Raw genomic sequence first — 19,855 nt, 5'->3', positions numbered from 1 at the left:
GGGTTGCTGCATAGCCGTCAATCGGCACTGTATTTCTAGCGCCTGGCCCAAGCTCCACATCGTGCTATCAATACCCGTTTAGGCCAGTTTGGTGGCATCATGGCTCACAGTGTTGCCAAATGGCTTGAAACGGTGCAGCAATGACTTTTATGTGAGTGTAAGAATTGAAGATGAAACATCCATGAGAACTGATAAGTTGCTGATGTCACTTGCATCGTGGTTTCAATCAGTTGTTTCCTGTATGAATGCTATAACGGCAGCAATTAACATCAATCAAATAACTCAACCAGGACTTCTTCTACCCATGCCCCCCTCACTCTCTTTACAAATTTCCACCAAGCAATTCCCATCATCCAATATCCACAATCCTTCGTATTCACACTTAGCAGCGCCCCCCCTGGTCTGTCACTCAGCCACACGCCTCCCTCTGCAGCAACTATTTGAATCATGCATCAAAGCTAAAAGACTCGCGTCGCTCCCCTGCACCGCCTCAAACCGCCCTGGATTTACTGTGGGAGGGTTGCGCGGCCATCCACTCTGGGCACCTGTCAAGACGTCAATTAGACTTTGAGCGGGCAACGGATGACGACTGCTTATATCAAAAGTTTGAGACGCTTATTATTTTTTTTCTCCTTCTCTGTGTCCACTTCTTTTCTTTCTTATAAGCCCAAATACAGGTGTGGGGGTACAAGTATCATATAACGGCAACTATGTTAGTACATGTAGTCGTGTAAACGTCTCGACTGCTAAGGAACAGGGCTGCCGTGTTCGCCATCTCACCACTGTCTAGATGCATCCCACCTACCGACATGTGATTTTTATGTGTATCCAGGTATTCGTGATTCAACATCACAGTGGTTACAATATAAAATTAATTTCGTAGGCATGAAACAACAAAGTCACTTGACGTTTAACCGTAGCCCTAACATAAGCGCCTGGACTATTTCTCCCAATCACCTCTTCCCATGTCTCGTCACAAGAGTCGCAGACAATCGTTCTTGAGATTTCACTGTTTGCCAGCGTCAGAGATTTCATATCCTGCTCTGCCAATATGCCGAAAGAGCTCTTTGTAAATTTACCCCTCATTTTACCGTCTCGAAATTGGCCTGCGGAATACCCGTACATGCATCTGGAACCAACAACAGATTGGCATCAAACCCCGCAAGTCTTCATCATCCTTCGGCGCTATTTAATATCCCTAATGTCCTCCCCCATCTCATGTTATGCCTCAAAACTCCAGCTGCACCAAACAAATGGACGCTTCAGACATGGAACAACCCAATAGGCCTCATCGCCCGGCATCGTTGGAGCTACTGGCGCCCGAGATACTGCTGCAAATCGTCACTCAATTGCCCGGTCTCGACACGCTCTGGAATCTCATGAGGGCATCGCCTCAGACATGGCGCGTGTTCGATCGAAATGCTCTGATTATTATCCAAGGCATTCTCTCTGGGCCAAATTCTGTATTACCCTCAAGCACCTCGGAACTCATAAGAGCAGTCATCCTCGTACGCTCTGGAATCCTTCCATTTCGAGACCTGCAAGATTTCAAAAAAAATTTCATGCTTCGCCAGTTTCAATCTGGCCCTTTCCATGGATATAACACCTCACTCCACCTCCCCTCGCGCATCCCCAAATTACTCGCGACCTCCATTATACCAGTAGCAACACTCCGATCAGTCGTTGCGACCTCATATCATCTATCTTGTCTAGCTCAAGCATGCTTAGAATCATGCCTAGCACGAATAAGAGATCCAAGCTTCAGACCAATGCACGCTTATGATCCACCACCTTGGTACTGGGGAGAAATTAAACCGGAAGATCGCGTTTTCGTCGGTACCCCCGTCAAAGTGGTTGATGCAGGGGAGCCCACCTGGGTCGAAGAGATGAGAGCTTTACGCGCCATGTGGGTTATACAGCTGATAGGTGAACTACAATGCCTAGTCGAAGACAGGGCGGAAACGATAAGCTGGTCTGATGAAAATGTTCAGACGCTCAGCAGCAAGGAAGCACCGGATTTTGTGTCAAAATGGAACCACAGTAAAGTGGAAGAGATAAAAACTGCGATGCTGTATGCGAAGTCTCTTGGAAATACAAAAAAGAGCACATATTATCGACTACCCCGAGCTCCTTCAACCGCTGTATGTGCCAGGCGGACAATGACTTCTCCAAAGCCAAACGGGGATGCACCAGTTGCGTATGGGTTTCGCCGTGATGACGAGATCTATTTTTTGAAAAGAGGCTCTCCCGTGCCCGAGGATGGTGAACCTATGATCAGCTTCGCCTCAAAATGGGGCCAAACTGAAAATTACCTGTACCAACCGAATCCTGGTATGCGAGCCTTCAAAGAGCTTACATCAGGTAGGGTAAGGATGGTCTCACCCCTCGAGGGCGTCAAGTTTGACTCTTTTCGCCCACTAGGCCTTGCTTTTTGGGATCGATGGAGGTTGTATCTGTTGGGATTAACATGGGGAGGGGGAGAGGAATGGACAGTGAATGGAGAACCGCGTCCGCCATGGTTTTATCATTTTGCTATGGAGAGTATTCTTCCCCCTGAAGAGGTTGCTAGCGTAAAGGCTGCGCTTCGGGAGAAAAGGAGGCTTGGAATAACAACTCGATAGGGCGCGACGCCCTTTTTCAGAGTTATATATGAACTTTTGATTTTGAATTGCAATATTTTGAACAATTTAAAAACCTATATTGCTCCAATCCATCTCTTAGTCGTTATCAAACACAATCATAACGGGTACCTTGCTCCAGCAGCAGAGTAAGGTTACTCTATCACTTTCAAAGCGTAGGTCATGGCGCAGTGACGTAGAATAGAAGTACAATGCTTGCAGCGTCAGCCCCATCAATGCCGTCACTTGGGATTGTATAGGGGTTGGTATCGCCAACAAATATATCAACCTTATTGATGGTCTTTATTCCCAGTGCTGCTTTGTGAGTCGCTAGAAGAAAAGCGACTCCTGATCCATTAGGACTACCCAGAACAGCATAGAACTCATCAGGATTTTGAGTAACGTCAAGAGTCAGGCGGCTATTCCAGGGTCCAATGGGTGGGACTGAGGGGCTGTCTTTGTATTTTTGACGTAAGGCTTGTAATATGATCGAGAGACTGTTTTCGTTTATGACAGTTGCCCTAAATATGTATTGAACGTTGCTCACGTCATCAATACCCTCCTCATCACAGGCCTTTGTCTGCATTAAGCCACGTTGCAAGGTTAGCAAGCTCTCCTTTGCAATTTAGAATCGGCATGCTCTTCTATGGAGTTGCCAATGAGAGTGATGAACAATGGGAGAGATGAGAAACTATCACAAAAGACAGAAAGCAAGCAAGTCACGTACCCATTGCATCCATGCTGCATCAGACCACTGGAGACATGGTCAGTCATTTCGAGTAAAGAGAAAGAACAGATATTTCTTTATCAGGGTCTGAGGCCATAACTTACTCGACGAACATGTGTCGTAATCTCAGCTGCGACGAGGTTCTTATCCTCTTTTATGGCAGCATCGACGGAAAAATTGTTATCAGCAATGATGACACCACGTCTAGGAAAGAAAGAGCTATAAAAGAATGCGCCCGACGGCTACCGAAGAGGTCACTTGTGTCAGCATCTGTTGTCTAGCTATTCAGGATTCAAATTACTGCGACAATGCAAGAGCGTGGGAAAAGTTGCACACAAACAGCACCTACTGCGGATGTGACCCTCTCACTATTTTCGTCGTCTGGGTCAGACAGAATCTTGGCTGCTTTTTCGTGATCCCAGCTTATATCCTGCAAACTCCCGGAGACCCCAAGCCCTCTCAAAGCTGCGGTCAACTTAGTTCCGAAAAAGGGTGTACCAGCATCAGTGGCGTCTTCCCATCCCTCTACGGCTTCTATGCCATGCGTTTGCAAGTATGATGCAGCCTCTATTGGTGGAGGATCTGATTGTTTCTTGGCCATCAGACAATGAAGTTTATTTCCCTTTGGAATAGCGTCTTCATAGGAAAGAGCCCTTTTGGTGAGATTGCGAACCACGGGATCACGGTCAACTGTCCGTGCCGCAATCACTTGAGGATTTGGGCCGGGGTTCTGCGACGGTCCAGCATAGAGAAAGAGAAGAAGAGAAAAAGTGACCACAACGGAGTATGTGAAGAACCATCTCCACGAGAAAGAAGATTTTTTATCCATTGTATTTGTTGTTCAATTTTGGTGGTAGCCTTGCGCACAAAGCCAAGAAGGAAGCAGGCTAGGAAGTCTAAGGAAAATATTCTGGCTCATTTGGTATGGGAGAACCGCCGGATTATCAAGGGTTTGATCAGGCGGACAGAGGAAGAGGGCATCTGAGTATATGTGCCATAATAAACTAGCATCTCCGAGGATTTGATTGTATTAGACCGGCCAACAACGTGTGACGAGCCTCAACCCTTGACAAGTTTCAGTATCAGCCCATCATGACAACTCAGGTTACAATGCTTAGAAATCCGGACTATTGCTCGTCAATAGTCAATTTCTTCAACATCACTCCAGCCACCTTCCTTGATTGCGGACGACTACTTCAGCCTGATGGTAAGTGATGTTGGCTCATTGAGGGACTTTTGACAGATTCCTGCATTGGAGAGTCATTGCTGTTATCTTCATCAGCCTACCTCTTTCACAGTAACGTCCAACATGCATTTGAGGTATAAACTTGTGAGAGACTTGGACCAATTAAATGAACCACTCCGAGGACTGGAACTATATTTTTTCAGCTGCTGTCAAAAGCTTGTCTTCTTCGATCTTGGCGTTGGCATGAAGCGGCACGTTAACCGTCTTGTCACTCAGCTAGCTAGACTAAATAAGGAACTTGCTATCATCCAACCATTGAGGCTCAACCAACAACATTAACTAACCGCGCAATATACCAATAGATTGTGGTATAATTAGAGTAGTTAACGTTGTTGGATCGGATACTGCTAACGCTATGAGGGAGGTGGAACGACCTTGTCTTAAGGTCTAAACCAATTAAGCTTGTCTGAACCTCCACGGCGCAATATCACATGGCATCAACTTTGATATCAACGGATCACCAACATCATGTTACTTCGAAGGATCCTTTCAAGTGGAGTTATACCAAAGGACGGGACAGCCGTAGATAGTTTTCCCGGAAGACCAAATTCTGCATCCCTTTGTCCAGAAGAGCCCATCGTTATGGTGTAATACCTCAATGTAAATACAAAAGAGCCAGTCCACGCCATGATTATCCTAAAGATAGATATTTAGAAATCCTATTCATATCAACTCTTTACACTGGTTTGTCCCAGTTGAAACAATCAATGTCGTTCTTTCCAGGGCAATGTCTGCCCGGAAGGCCCTCAACGATGTCAGTCATCGGAATTCTAAGTTTGTTCCTGAGTTTCTGTTTGACGACCAATGCTGTCGTTTCTCCTACAAATAATCCTTCAATTATGATCGTTGGAGACTCTATCTCACAGGTGAGAATATGAACGAAGCATCACCAAACTCTTTTGCTGGGCAATGACAGGTGCTAAGACGTTCACAGGGCCGCAATGGTGATTTTACTTGGCGTTACCGCCTCTGGGAGTGGTTTCATAACAATGGCGTGTCTGTCAACTTTGTAGGTCCATACACAGGAACAGTTGAGCAGGATCCTGTCCAACCTGCCACTCCTCCACTCCCATATGGCCAAGACACGCAGTCAGGCCCCGGGCCTGTACGCCAGCTTGGTGGATACAACTCCGGTATTCCTTCTAACTCTGGATTTTTCAATGGAGGAAACCGTCATTTTGCAGCTTGGGGGCGCCAAATGGCCCAAGATATGAGCCTCATTCAAGGACTGGTCTCACAATATCAACCAGATTATATTCTGCTTGAACTCGGCTTCAATGATGTTGGCTGGTTCGTAAGTGATGCTTATGGAACATTGCAGAGCTTGACGGCTTTCATCAAGAATGCCCGTGCGGCCAAAGCAGACATCGGGTTTGCGATTGCAAATATTCCTCAGAGGCTTTTCATCGGTGGCCGTGATGATCTCATTACCAAGACTGATGATTATAATGGTGCCTTGCCTGGTTTGTTTCTAAGTCTGTCTACCGCCGAATCCCCCATTAAACTAGTTCAATTTCGCGAAAACTATTCTTGTGAGTATTTTGATGCCTTGCTTGGCCAAGCCCCTCAATTTGTTGTCTTCTAACGAGGTGAAAGGCAACCCTGATGGATGTCCTGCAGGATCTGACGGCTTGCATCCTAATGCTTTGGGAGAGTTCCAGATTGCAAAAGCATTTGCAAACACCCTCTCTCAGGGGTTCAACTGGCCCGGCAATGCTTTCGTTATCAACGGCACCATTCCTGCACGGGCTTGCAGTACACCCGTCAATCTCAAAGCCACTCCAAGCACTTGCGGAATCACAGTGACGTGGGATCCAGTAGACGGCGCCTATGGATATATTGTGACGTCTGGGTTCAACGGCGCGGTTAGTTCCGTATTCAACGTAACCCAGCCAATGTATGCCACAACATGGACTGCTGCTGGTATCGAGTGGTTTTACCAAGTCCAGGCGTTTTGTTCAGACGTTCGTTCAGGAATAAGTGCTCAAGTCACAGCAACAGCAAACCCAACGTGTGCCCCAGGTCCTTCCAATGTTGTTGTCAGATCCACTGCAGACGGGATCGACATGTCATGGGATGCTGTTACAGGATATGACGTTGATGTATACGGCGCCATCTATTATGACCAGACCTCACAAGTCTTTCTCTCAGATTATGGGTGGTCAGGAACCTCGGCAAGTTATCATGGTATGGACGCCGGGGACCGTGTAGAGGTTGCAGTTGAAACTTGGGCTACTGTTGACGGTGTACTTTGTGCTGGCCTCCCATCCGGTGGAAAAGGCGCGATTGTTGGTGGAATCGTGCCTGGCGCTCCAACTGGGCTCAAGGTAGCCACAATCAAGGAGGGTGCAACTGTACAGCTCACGTTTGACAGCAACCCCAACGCCTACGCTTATGGCTTTTATACTCGGTCTCTGCTGGAGCCAGATCAGCCCTACATACTGGGTGGCTACACTTCAGAAGTGCCCTGTATTGGGGTAACATTTCTGTTCCCAGGGGCCTGGAACTTTGAGTTTTGCGTGGTGGCATACAACGGAGATTCCTCTTCTCCAATGTCAGAGTGTGTCCAAGGCCCCCGAGACATCACCGAAGTCAACGACTGTCCAGCGTTGGTCGTACCAACGCCAAACCCAGACCCGACTCCAACCGTCACATGGTCAATTCCTGGGGCATCAGGTCCTGCATCAAGTAGCAGCACCGGCGCCGTTGTGTATATTGACCCTACTATATGGCAATCCCCATCGCCTACAGCAGCCTGTGAGCCGCCTTGTACGCTCATCTTACCGCCATGGACACTCTCTTCCATGACGACAATCATCTTTCCGGTCGTCACAGAGACTATTGAAGAGACTTACCCAAAGACCACAACTGGTGTTGTTACATACCTCACAACTACAATTACAGTGTTCATCACGCTGCCGCCAGTCACGACATCCGTGATTGAGGTGTCTAACATCATCTTAACCACGGCCACTTCAGAAATCGTCCCTGTACGAAGCAGTATCATCGCACCGCCCGTAATCATTACGGAGCCCACTCATGGCATTACTTACACATATAAACCAGGCCCCTTCCCGACTGGCATTGACGTTGGCCCCCATCCCCCAGGCCACCCAGGCAATATTCACATCTCAGCTGGGATCCCGGGACCTATCTGTCTCAATGGTTGTGGTCACCTCTGTCTCGTTAACTGCGGGGGCGGTTCAAGTGGCGGCGGTGGAGATGAATCACATGGATGTATTGGCCCTGGATGTGGCCCAGGGTCCGAAGACGACTGTGTTGGTGAGGGTTGTGAAGAGAATTCGACAACTTCCAAGTCAACCAAGGACTGTGAGACAGAGACGAACACTGAGTGTCATCAAGTCTGCACTACAAAGCCGTGCGCTACCGTTTGCAACACTTATCTTGGCTGTGACTGCACGACATCTTCAGTGACAGATTACTGGGTATCTTGTCAGACACAATCATGTACAACTACTTCTTCGGATGTTATCACCGGTTGCTTTCTCACTGCAACTGCCACAACAACTGGCTCATATTGCCCGCTAGTCTCTGTCAATCCCACCACTGACGATGAGGGCGACGATGTCAACGTGTTTGGTAACATTGGATCCACGTTTACTACAACGTACTCTGAGAGTGTCATTGTCAAGCAGACACCATATCCTGTTGTCAGTGGTTACGTGACTGTTGCTCAGACCGCCTACCCCATCCCCACCGTCAATTCCGTCTCTACGACCACTTTAGACGGAACTCGTGCTGTCATTATTCCTTCATTCGTAGGAGTTACCATCTCTGTTACTTTAACAAATCTCCTCCCATCTACTTTCAGCAACCCTCCTGCTACTACCACAAAGTCGCCTTCCCCAGTATCGTCATCCACACCGTACCCAACCAACACGGCCATTAATGTTGGCAATGCCTACTGTTTTGACGGACTTGATGGCTACCTTTCTTTCTCCCTGGACGAAACACAGACCGTGGTCAAGTCTTTTTGTTCGGCTAGCTATGTTCTAGATCCAGACAACACGTTTGGTTTCGTGGAAGAAGTGGAGAGAGACACTTATAACGTTGTGGCATCGGCAGGGTGGGCTCCTAATCAAGCTGGATGCGGAGCAAAACAGTCTTTCCCATTCGCATCGGACGAGATGAATTCCGAACTTTGCTTAGAGGCCTGGAGCACTGATTTCTTCTGTGAGAATGAAGATGACAGCTCGGAGAAGACAAGTTATGGAGGTGCATATGTTCTTGAACCTCCAAATACTGGTGGCTGCATTCTCATCTCTTTGTATGCTTACTCCAAGGTGGCACAGCCCTTGATCGGAAAGCCATCGAAGCAACCGCTAATACCACCGGCATCAAATATCACTCATCCAGGAGACAAGTTCTCGTGGAAGCATGGTAATAAGACTGGCGGTCATCAAATATGGCCTACTTCTAAGAACACAGCGTCGAAGAATCACGCCGAGCTTTTCAGTCAAGCAGATATTAGCCAACTTTTTAACAGCTCATCCAATACAACGTAGATTTGAGATGCGAGTGAATATATAGATAGAGCTCATAACGAGAATTAATTCATTCTATTACGGCCGATTTAATGTAGAGTGAAAGGTGACAGAATCGAGCTAATCTATATCACCACGAGTGTATGAGGTACTCGAAGTTAAGGAAGCAGCTTGACAAAGTGGATAAACACTAAACAGTGATGGGGTCAAGAAGAACGATTATGTTGTATACCATGCAAATTGTGTTCCTTGTACTGATGTGTTCGCATATAATTGCGACGCATGGAAATGTGTGATGCAAGCCCCTCTTACTAAGACCCGCGCTCATCTTACGTCGATATAGAGTCACCCTTGTCAGCATCGACATCATCGCAGCACAGGCTTGCTAATATTGACAACTGGCATGTATCCGGTACTTCTATTATTATGTGGTACGCAACTGTCATTGTATCAATCTCATTGTGCGCCATCAAATGCTGTCAGAAAATAGCACTCTTCACTACAGAAGCCACCATGCAGCGCCAGTAGTATAAGAAGATCTAGGCGTTATATCTCTTAATCGTGAATGACAGCAGTCACAACACCAGGCTGAATCTTTTCCAATTTCTCAAGGAGCTCTGTCCAGACCTGTTTCTGAAGCACTTGACCGGCTTCATTGGTTGCCCACTCCGGAATATGATCTCTAAGGGAAAACGTCAGCATTAGTCATGTTCTAATCATCAGATATGGCCGGTTCTTGTAAAGACTTACTCTCGAATCTCACAAGCAGTGAGATACTTCCCATGGCTCTCCTCACCAGCCGCAATACCGTGAATTAGCGTCCGACTGCCCATCTCGGGACTCCGTCCCATTATCAGCTTTGCACACCACGCCTTGAAACGCGTAAAGGCACTTTGCTCATGAATAAACTCAGTCTTGCACAGCCCAGGATCAACGAGAGTCACGATGATACCGGTTTCGGAAACAGGCTTTAGAGAAGCCAATTCACGCACGGCAAAATGCTCAAACAGCTTGGACACATTGTATCGATTGTCAAACAGGGGTTTCCACTTGGCCTTGTCGTTAAGATCCTCGAGAATGCCCGTCTTGGGGAACTTCCTCACACTCTCAAAGGCAAAGAATCCACCCATAGAGCCGACAACGACGATGCAAGGCTTGATGTCGTGCTTGCTCGCGCTGGCCTGAAGAATTGGGAGCGCCTCAAAGGTCAACAGAAGGTTGGAAATGAAGTTGACCGTCATTTGGGCTTCGCTGCCCTCCTTGACCTGCCACTCAGCGTGAGAGACGCCAGCGTTCAAAACAAGAGCATCGATACGGTCGATCGTCTCCAGTCTCTTGCCAAAGGCCTTGACAGAGTCGTACGAGGCCAGATCCAGAGCCCACACTTCAATAATATCCTTGCGGCCGGCTTCTTTCTCGATGGCCGTCTTTGTAAATTCGCCCTGTTCTGCGTTGCGCACACCAATAATCACCTTGGCGGCCTCAAGTTGGACAAGGCGCTTGGCGGCCTCATAGCCGAGGCCACGAGTAGCGCCGGTCACGATATAAGTCTTATCCTTGACGCTTTCGGTATCGAGTGCAATGGGCAGATCCTTCCGTTGGTTGGAGAAGAAGTCTGCCATACATTTGGTAGGGAAATCTGGATCAGGCATTTTAGAGGATGTAAAAGACGATGCGCTAAAAGAGAGAGGAAAGGGGATTGAGCAAAGATGATGAAAAGGAATGAGCCAAGCAATTCAGTATACCGTACCAGACGTAATGTAGACAGAGAAGATGACTTGAGGAAGAGAAGAAGAGAGAGGAGGAGGGGAGAAGGTCCAAGAGACTCGAGATTCGAGGACGTTCCTCTCCCCTAGTCACAGGGCCATCCTCAACATTTGCTCCGATATCAACGTCCTGCATGATCCAGCCGCCCTCGTCTCGTCAGGCATCTGCCAGCTTAGTCAATCGCGTCTGCTCGATATGACGACTGAGTAAAGCTGCCTTGTAAGTCATTGACCCGCTAGCAAGGGAGGATATGTAGCAGCGGCTGCCCTGCATTTCTCGTACGCCGACCCGAGCCAATCTGATCTGCAGTGCGACCTTTACTAGTCCCCGATTCGGCAGAGACAAGTAAGTGGATGTTCCCATGCTAGTAATCCATCTACCGTCGTATTGTTCGTAAATACTACGTAGCTGAGTGTAGCCTAAATGCTTCACAACGCAGACATTACTGTAGATGAAACAATCATAGGATCAAGTCAAAGTATTGGCCATGTCTCTCAAGGGCGTCAATCCAGAGCAGCAGAATCCTGGTAATGCTATCACACCGCATAACTGAATCATTCCCATTGATCAGCCAAATCAGCATGAGACACAGAATCCAAGACATTTAAGACGCCACACCGTAAATTTCCATCCCGATCTCTTTGCGCTCACCAGACTCGGCTTTTTCAATTCCTAAAAGCCGAGACATTGATTCTCCCCAAGCTCCGGACAATAAAAAAGAGGTCCGGTGTCGTAACGATTGAGGCTGGTTGGCATTTTCATCACACCCAGAGGAAACTCATCTACCTGTATGCACATTCACTAAATCGGTCCTAACGTACTCCGTATACATTATCACTAAGTCGCCCTTCAATCCACCTTTATACCACTCTCGTCCTCCTGCAATGCAATTCCTTTCTACCTGCATTATATCTATCGAGGTAGCTCACATTCATCACTATAGAGTCCCAGGTCACAAATGTCATGAACCCCCAAATCTTTCTCCATAGTATCGACTGGGCCTCTCAAAGTTGTAAGAGTAATGAACATTGCTGTCAAGGATGTGCAAGATAGCATTTGACGATTCAAGTCTCCAGATCTCGGGAAAGGTTAAGATTGCTGTGAAGATGCGAGCGGTCCCTTTAAAGCGGTCCCTTTAATAAGACATCCAATTATATTACTCAATTGACCAGGTTCTCCAAGTCTCGGGACAGGTTAAAATTGCTGTGAAGACAGCCTTAAGGGCAACCCGTCTAGAATCACCTCACAACGATTGCCAAAGTTTGGTCTCTGGAGGACCCAGATAGGACAAATTGCTATAAGATTCAAGATGCCTCTCTTTTTTCTCACTTCATCCGCTCTCAGTGCGAGGTCATACCACTATACTACCAAATACCAGAGCCATTCGTCTCACTAAGAAGATTGAGGCTGTCTCGTTACAAGCAAAACACGACACCACACTCAATGCAAACAAATCATACAAATCAAACATCTAAGTGGAAGATTATATGAACAGATGCATAAACGTACAAAAAGCAGGCAACAACACCTGTATGGCATACGATATATAAAAAAAATAATAAACCGCCAAACAAGCATTGCGCTCATCATAAAACAACACACAATCCAGCACGCAAAAAGAAATTGGATGTCAGGACCGGGCGTTGATATGAGATTAATTTTGCATCACGGATGCCCCCCCTTTCTCCTCCCAATAATTTTTTTCTTTTCTTTTAATTTGTTCACTCCGTTTCTTCAAAAAAAGCCCTCCCCGGCCAGCATGCTAAAGAAAAAAAAATATTTGCTCTAGTACCACTAAGACAGCTTCTTCTGCCAGCCGACCCAGCTACGAGAAACCACACGCCAGATCTTGACCTCTCCACTCCGCAAGTCGTCCAGCTTGTAGCTCTCCTGCTTCACCTTCTTGCCATCTCTGCCTTGCTCCCAGGCCCGGACCTTCTTCTTGGTGCCATCCCACTCGGCCACAACGCCGACATGGTCCGGCTTGCCAACTTCGCTGGAGTATTTGGCATGCATGGGTCCATGTTTGCCCTGGAACTTGGCGTTACGAATGGTGATGATGTCGCCAGGACGAATGACATCGTGCTGCTGGGTGGAAGCATTGGCCATGTTGGCATAGACGAGGGCACCGTACGATCTAGTGCTAATAGGCAGCAGGGCATCCTCTAGAGGTCGAATCATTTCCAAAACAAAGCTCTGTGCGGTTCCATCGCCGACAACCTGATCCTTCTTAGCAATGGCGGATGCGGAAATACGTCGTCCAAAGGTGTCATAGGCTTCCTCCATCTGGTCCTGTCGCATCGCCTTGGGGGGCGCCTCGTGTCGCTGCTCCAGCTCTACAGTTGTCGGGTCATTAGGGTCGTAGCGAGCCGTAAGAATAGTCTGCGAGTAATCTTGAAACAGGATAAAGGTTTCTCTAGTGATCATGACCTTCTCGCCTTGATTTGTCGAAGTGGATTCATCGCACTCAAAGTGGATATCCTTTCGACCTTGCAGGACGGGAGGGACTTGGTTCGACTGCTTCCACCAACCGCTTTGCACAGCCAAATCAATATCTCCCGCGATGAAGCCAGAGTCCATTGACGGGCGGTGGTGATCAATCGATCTCCTAGGAGCGCTGAGACTGGGCCTGGGCATATCCATCGATGACCGTCCACGCGAGCCTATTGCGGGCGGGGCTCTTCGATCAGGTGGCGATACGGCTCTAGAGTCTTCGAATGAAAGGGGAGTAGGTTCATCCTGTAGAATTGGGGAATCCTGGGCGTCATCTCCTCTGGCATTTGAGATGAACAGACCATCGTGGTTCTCATCTCCTGTGGGAGAAAGCAGCTTAGGGGGAGGAGCCGGAGGCGGCAAAATCGGAACAGACCGAGATAGATCCGTTGACCTTCTGTTCAGTGGCGGAGACTGTGGCACGGGAGGAGGGGCTGCTCTCGGCGTCGAAGCAAATGGGGGAGGCGGAGGCAACTCTGGAGGAGCATCGTTGAATGGCGACTGGAGGCTGGTCTCCTCCATGCTAGACTCTTGATCATGCGCCGCCAAAGCATCCTTGTGAGGCACAGACGAGGCAATATCCGTATCGTAGTCGCCCTCGTACTCTGTAGCCTCTCCAATTTCCTCTCCTGCCTGCGCAGGTCTGGTCGGCGAGGCGACGCCAAAGTCCACAGTGGATCGCCGGCTCGGGGCAGCGGGTGGAGGGGGCGGCGGTGGGCGAGATGTTACCGCAGCGAGTATGGAGGCAGCCCCTGGAACGGGCGGCGGAGGTCTGCTAGCACGTTTGCTAGTCGGCGAAGTTGGCGAGAATGCTCCAGGGCGCGGGGGCGACTGAGGAGGTTCTGAGGGGTGGTGCGCAGGAGGTGGAGGGGGTGATCTCAGTACTGAGGCAGCGGCCTCGGCGTTCTCACGAGCCCCATTAGACAGTTCATCATCAGATTCAGATCCCTCTGTAGCTGACTTGACAGCGGGGGGAGCTGAGGGCGGTGGTGGAGGAGATCGAGCTATTCAGTGAACAAGTCAGCGCGTGAACAGACAGTTAGTTGCAAAGGTTCGCATTACCTCCAACAGGAGCCGGGGGAGGTGGCGGACGAGCTTCGAGGTGTTAGTTCGCATCTGACTATTCAATGATAACCGTATCAATACATACCCGCCACTGGAACAGGAGGAGCAGACAGGTCTTCCTGAGGAACAGGTGGTGGTGCCCTATGCTCTGGGGCTATGGGAGTGTTAGTAGAGACAGAATGAAAGGGCTTTAGAAGTTCAATGCTAGTAGACTCACCTTCAGCTCGCACGGGGGGCACGGGGGCTGCAGCAAGAGGAGTGGCATCTTCCTCTTCTTCAGATTTCTGTTCTGGTTCAGCCTCTGGTTTATCAGCTTGAGCTGGCTCTTCGGCTGGCTTAACTGGAAGGCCTGGAAGGCCCATGCCCGGGAGTGCCATCATAGTGGGAACAGGAGGAGCATGCGGCGGTGGAGTCACATCCTCTTCCCGCGTGGTGGCAGATTTTGCCGGTGGCTTGGGTGCCTTTTTCATCGGCAGACCACCTCCCATCGGAGGAGCCGGGGCGCCAAACATGCCATGGAAGCCCATACCACCGCTCATCTTGGCCATTCGTGCTCGGAGTTCTTCTCTGCGCTTGACTTCAGGATCAACTTCTTCCTCCTCTTCCTCTTCCTCTGCCTCTCCCTCTTCCTCCACCGTCTCCTGAGTCTCCGGCTGTTCTACATCAGCAGCGGGAGTAGCGGATGAGGAAGTTGGAACCTTGGACAGTCGTCGTGAAGTATGGTCGTCGGCATCCGCTTCAGCCGCTTCATCTCCGTTGGCAGCTTCTGCGGGAGATTCCGTAAGTTCGGGTTGGGGCCGCGGTGGTAGAGGTGCTGACTCGGCGGGAGCAGAATCCATCGAGGCTCTAGGGGCAGGCTCGTCGCTGTCTTTTCGTTCGGGAACCTCGGCTCCCTCAGCAGGTTCAGCGGCAGAAGCTTGAGAATCAACGCGCTTCTTAGGTGGCGGCGGCTTCTTGGGCTTCTCTTTCTTGGACAGTGCGTCGGCATGACGCTGTGCCTGCTCCATCTGTTGCTTCTGGAGGAGAGCAATGCGCTCCTTTAAGCTAGTAGGCTTAGGCTGGTCTTCTTCGTCGCCCTCTTTCTGAGTTTCAGAAGTAACCAGTCCAGCTCTCTCGGCTTGTCCCTGAGTCTCGGCCACGGAAGCCTTGATTTCGGGATCTTCATCTCTTCGGTAAATCTTGGCCGCGGGAGCCTCGCGAGGAGGAGGAACGAAGGCATTTCGACTAGGGGGCGGTGCCACAAATGGCTTCTTAATAAAGCCCGATGCGCCGCCAGCACCGCTAAGGCCGCTGGGTTTAAAGGGCGCAATCGGAGGTGCGGCCGACTTGTTAAACGCTGCAATGCGGTCTTTGAAAGAGCTGGGCTTCTCGGATACCGGCGGAGGCGCGGCCTTTGACTTCGGAGCACTGGCAGCCGGACCAGCTGAGGCGGGGGAGTCGGCACGCTTGGGTGAAGATGGCAGAGGCACCGGAACTGGCGCAGGAGCTGCCGCGGGCGGGGGAGCCGGAGCCGGGACAGCAACAGGCACGGGAGCTGGGACTGGAACGGGAGGAGCAGGAGCTGCAGCAGGAGGTTCTGGCGCCCTGGTTTGCTTGACGGGCTCGGCGAGTCTCTTTGGCGAGGGCTCAGAGGCCACGTCTCCCGGCGGGGGTGTCGATCGCGCAGCTGTGTCCTCGTAAGAAGCCTCCGGAGGGGGCGCAGGGGCAGCAGCGGCGGGTTCGGGTTCTTGCTTGTGCTGCTTCCTCACAGGTCGCGGGGGCGCCACGGGCTCAAACTTCTCGACAAAGTTGCGAGGGAAGATGCCCGCCTTCTTGGCGCCGGCCTCGTCGACGTACTCGCCGCCGTACCAGTCGTCATCGTCCTCGTCCGTGACAGCAATGATCTGGCCGGCGGGGAAGTTGAGGTCGTCCTCGTGCGGCGACGAGTATTCGTACAGCGCCTTGACGCGGAACAGGGCAGCCATTGCGGTGTCTGGCGGCAATGCTGGACTCGGGGCTCAGCACGACCAACCCAGGCGTCTTTGTAGGAGGAGGTTGTCGTCGCCTGTGGGGCACTAGAGAGCAGCCGTCCCTTGGTCAGCCGGTGAGTGGCTAAAACGTGGGGAGAAAGCTGGGTGAGTGAGGGGGTTCGCGTAGATACGAGTACATACAGGTATAGTACAGGTAAGGGAATTGCTGGTCTGGCCAACAAGCGGCAGTTTCAGCCCAGACGCAGACGCAGACGGATGGAGGCAGAAAAGAAAGATGGGCGTTTGAGGTCTGGTCTGCACGAGGGTTTGAAGTAGAGGATGAAAAGGCTCAGAGGCTGTGAAACGCGGTGGATCTGCTGGAAGTGTCGACGTCAGCGCAACCATGACAGGCTGCGACGAGGCCTAGGCAATGACGAGAAGCACTAGAGTCCGGGTAGTCGCAAGTAGCAGTACCTGGAGGAGGACGAGTGGCGGAGGGGCCAGACAATGGGCGACCTGGAGCGTGAGTGAAAAGGGTCAATCGGGGGTTGTTGGTTGTCGCCTCAGGTACATGTACCGAGGATGTGCCGCATTCGTCACCGTTACAGCGATGCAGGTTGAGGGTTACAGGCAGTTGAGTTTAGTTTCCATTAATTCCATGGATGGATGGATTCGATCAATCAAATCAAATGCTACCGTACTTGAAGACTCGACCCCGTATATGTACCCGGCCGTGGTGCCTGGCCTGGCCTTGCAAAACACGAAACATGCTAGGGCCAGGCATGCGAGATCAGATTTCTATAATTACCTGCGCCATCAATGCAAGGGACTGGACTTTGAAGCTTTCCATCGTTTGAAATCCCCCCAAACATGGATGCCTACGAGTACCTACTAGATAGCCAAGACCGCTAGCAGCATTGAGTCTGACAAAACAACCGACACAATTCCAAACCAAACCAAACCCAACTCTTCGGACCTCCGGCTCCAGCAACCATCGACACAGCCCTCGTGCTGCAACAATCGGGGCGCAACCCAACCCACGCGGCCAGTGGCACATGCTCAATGCCTGAGGCCCTCAATCCCAGTCCTGCCAAGGTGCTGCTTCTGCTTCAAACCGGGCACCCTTGCGCATCTTGAATTATACACTCGTACTCATACAACAACAAGTCTGATGCCCTGTCAGTTCTTCCAAGTTGCGCCACCGGTTGCATGTTTCGCCCGCCCCGGCGCCACAAGCACAAACCCCTCCAGCTCTCCTGTAATATGTAGGTACAAGTACATGACATGCCTCTTGGGGCACGCTCCATAGAAGCAAGGCACAGCGGCTTTTAGTGGGGTAGCAGCTCAACTTGCTTCACTACTGGTTGGTAATTGCCAACGGTGCTTTGCTTTTTTGCACAACCGCACATGCAAGCTTCTAGACGCACCAACGAACAACAAACATCTTCAACAGTCCGACCGTAGACAAGTATCTCGACAGACCAGGGCGCACAAGGCATCACAGGTGGGGGGACTTGAGAAGATTTCAAACATCTCATGGCCAGCAAACCGAGCCAGCCTAAGGGCATCCTCAAGGACTCCGTTTCGCCTCCCAACGAGCCCAAGCAGAGTGCACGGGAGATCGCCATCCACCATGCCACGCTCCTAGAGCACAGAAAGCAGCTTGAAAGCCAGATCCTCGACAGCTTAATCCTTTTATCAGAGTACCCTCTCGTCAGGGAGACCTCTTACAACGCTTCAAATCCAGCACCGTCCGATGTCTCAGACTTCAAGGCCAACGTCCGGCTCTTCCAACCCTCTGACTACGATGACCTCATTGAGGAGCGCAACGTAAACGAACTGTGCGGCTACACGCTGTGCCCCAAACCAAGACGTCAAACCGGCTCGGGCGGGGAATGGAAGCTCACAAACAGTGGCGAAATCGTCAAGCGCAAGGAACTGGAGAAGTGGTGCTCCCAACAGTGTGCGCGCAGAGCCCTCTTTGTCAAGGTTCAGCTTAACGAGACGGCTGCCTGGGAACGAGCTGGAATTCCCGACATCCAGATTGATCTCTTGGATGAAGATAAGTCGGCAGAGACGGAGGCCGATCGAACGGCCCGCAAGCTCGGCGAACTCAAGTTGGAAGACCAACGGCAAGCCGCTCGAGACTCGGCTGCCCTAGCAATGGAAAGAGGCGACAACAGGATCGGCTCTTCCTTAGACAAGGTCAAGGTTACGTTGAAGGAAAAGGACGTCAAGGCGCCTTCTGAGATGGTTCCTCCGGCCGGGGCTGATAACTCGGAGGATCATTTACTTATTGACGGCTTTAAAGCAAAACTGCCCGAGAAGCAGACAGGGGAATCTGGAGTATAAGGGCTTCAGGTGGAAGCGACGAAAAAGCATAAATATGGCGTTGGGCTGTCATTTGGTCATGGTCATGCATGTATTGGAAAACAAAAAATACGTGGGTTCGGGCATATAATGATACCCATTGGTTAAATTGATTTGGTCGCATATCTTCGCCTATGTCAAAGTCACCGGTTAAGTGAGATTGGACACGAGCGGAATAGCATTTCCAGCTCAATGCAACCTTGCATATTCAGTCACATTTCACAAGCAAGTGTGAAAGAGAAGGGACGGTTTTTGGCAATCAAGCGTCATCTCGAAATTAATCAGAGAATCGGCGACACCTTGTGGGGTAGAAGATCTTTCTTTTTTCGAGATCTATGCACTCACTACCATCCTGAGACGCCAACCTGCAAAATGTTGCAAAACCAGAGACCCAATATTTTCCCACAAAAAAACCTTTTTAGTCGCGGCGAGGGCGGTCGCCGAATCGTCGCTGGCCACGCTCGGGAGCCTGAGCCTGGGAGACGGGGATGACGTTGACGGGGATGGACTCGAACTATATTGTATGCGGTCAGCTTGTGAACGTATTTGTAGATTTCGGGGGTAAGGTGAAAACGTACGCCAAGGTGCTTGAGCAGGTCCTTGGTCTCGTTGTCGACATCCAGCTGGCCAGCCTCGGAGAAGTCGAGAGCGGAAACCTCGGGGACGAACTGGTCCTTGCGCTCACGCTCCTCCTCCTGAAGCTTGAAGGAGATACCACGGACGGGTCCACGCTGAATACGCTTCATCAAGTGGGTGGTGTAACCGGCAATCTATAATTCCCAAATTCCACTGTTAGCCACAATGTTTTCTTCTCTCCTTTTTTTTCGCTCCTTTTTTCTCGCGATTTCCAAGTCGGTGGTTTCTTCCGGCTCAGTGGATAGTGCTGACCTTGTTGCGCAGGCGCTTGGAAGCAATGATGGCGATCTCATCGCAGATGCGCTTGTTGGTCTCGAAGTCGAGGGTCAGGCGGGGGTAGTACCGCTCAATGATGACCTTGGCGGACTTCTTGACAGTCTTGGTACGAACGCGACCCATTTTGGCGGTATTGAGGTGGTGTGGTGGATTAGTGAGTGAAGCTTTGCGAAATTCCCATCTACAGGAAAACTTGGTGGTTT

The 19,855-nt window shown here is 50.3% G+C and overlaps 8 protein-coding genes across 8 annotated transcripts; 3 read left to right on the top strand and 5 right to left on the bottom strand.

Moving 5' to 3' along the window:
* The first annotated feature begins 981 nt into the window (after positions 1–981).
* V8C40DRAFT_244059 (uncharacterized protein) lies at positions 982–2,733 on the top strand. The gene has a single exon (XM_083215571.1). It carries the CDS (start codon positions 1,224–1,226, stop codon positions 2,619–2,621), a length of 1,398 nt encoding a protein of 465 aa, XP_083073645.1. The 5' UTR covers positions 982–1,223; the 3' UTR covers positions 2,622–2,733.
* Positions 2,366–4,500, bottom strand: V8C40DRAFT_244055 (uncharacterized protein). The gene is made up of 4 exons (XM_083215570.1): positions 3,695–4,500; positions 3,450–3,587; positions 3,346–3,372; positions 2,366–3,198 (listed from the first exon to the last, which is right to left on the bottom strand). The coding sequence occupies exons 1-4, from the start codon at positions 4,172–4,174 to the stop codon at positions 2,800–2,802; spliced, it is 1,044 nt and encodes a 347-aa protein (XP_083073644.1). The 5' UTR covers positions 4,175–4,500; the 3' UTR covers positions 2,366–2,799.
* A 740-nt stretch (positions 4,501–5,240) lies between these two features.
* On the top strand, positions 5,241–9,313 carry V8C40DRAFT_244054 (uncharacterized protein). The gene is made up of 3 exons (XM_083215569.1): positions 5,241–5,457; positions 5,526–6,123; positions 6,188–9,313. The coding sequence occupies exons 1-3, from the start codon at positions 5,299–5,301 to the stop codon at positions 9,115–9,117; spliced, it is 3,687 nt and encodes a 1,228-aa protein (XP_083073643.1). The 5' UTR covers positions 5,241–5,298; the 3' UTR covers positions 9,118–9,313.
* Positions 9,314–9,495: 182 nt separating this feature from the next.
* V8C40DRAFT_244053 (NAD(P)-binding protein) lies at positions 9,496–11,058 on the bottom strand. Its single transcript, XM_083215568.1, has 2 exons — positions 9,847–11,058; positions 9,496–9,778 (listed from the first exon to the last, which is right to left on the bottom strand). Exons 1-2 carry the CDS (start codon positions 10,746–10,748, stop codon positions 9,652–9,654), a joined length of 1,029 nt encoding a protein of 342 aa, XP_083073642.1. The 5' UTR covers positions 10,749–11,058; the 3' UTR covers positions 9,496–9,651.
* A 1,599-nt stretch (positions 11,059–12,657) lies between these two features.
* V8C40DRAFT_265460 (SH3 domain-containing protein) lies at positions 12,658–16,385 on the bottom strand (the record flags this gene model as incomplete). The annotated part of the gene is made up of 4 exons (XM_083219658.1): positions 12,658–14,360; positions 14,419–14,451; positions 14,507–14,575; positions 14,639–16,385. The coding sequence occupies 4 exons, from the start codon at positions 16,383–16,385 to the stop codon at positions 12,658–12,660; spliced, it is 3,552 nt and encodes a 1,183-aa protein (XP_083073641.1).
* Positions 16,386–17,144: 759 nt separating this feature from the next.
* V8C40DRAFT_244048 (uncharacterized protein) lies at positions 17,145–17,665 on the bottom strand. Its single transcript, XM_083215567.1, has one exon. The coding sequence runs from the start codon at positions 17,425–17,427 to the stop codon at positions 17,161–17,163; it is 267 nt and encodes an 88-aa protein (XP_083073640.1). The 5' UTR covers positions 17,428–17,665; the 3' UTR covers positions 17,145–17,160.
* Positions 17,666–17,792: 127 nt separating this feature from the next.
* Positions 17,793–18,975, top strand: V8C40DRAFT_214148 (Rtr1/RPAP2 family-domain-containing protein). The gene has a single exon (XM_083212147.1). It carries the CDS (start codon positions 17,907–17,909, stop codon positions 18,720–18,722), a length of 816 nt encoding a protein of 271 aa, XP_083073639.1. The 5' UTR covers positions 17,793–17,906; the 3' UTR covers positions 18,723–18,975.
* On the bottom strand, positions 18,760–19,840 carry V8C40DRAFT_244046 (40S ribosomal protein eS17). The gene is made up of 3 exons (XM_083215566.1): positions 19,629–19,840; positions 19,319–19,510; positions 18,760–19,254 (listed from the first exon to the last, which is right to left on the bottom strand). The coding sequence occupies exons 1-3, from the start codon at positions 19,773–19,775 to the stop codon at positions 19,159–19,161; spliced, it is 435 nt and encodes a 144-aa protein (XP_083073638.1). The 5' UTR covers positions 19,776–19,840; the 3' UTR covers positions 18,760–19,158.
* Positions 19,841–19,855: the final 15 nt, after the last annotated feature.

Source organism: Trichoderma camerunense (assembly GCF_050948025.1).
Source record: "Trichoderma camerunense strain CBS 138272 chromosome Unknown V8C40scaffold_8, whole genome shotgun sequence".
NCBI lineage: Eukaryota > Fungi > Ascomycota > Sordariomycetes > Hypocreales > Hypocreaceae > Trichoderma > Trichoderma camerunense.
The sequence above is the reverse complement of the archived record's forward strand: the minus strand, read 5'-3'. Positions and strand labels throughout refer to the sequence as shown.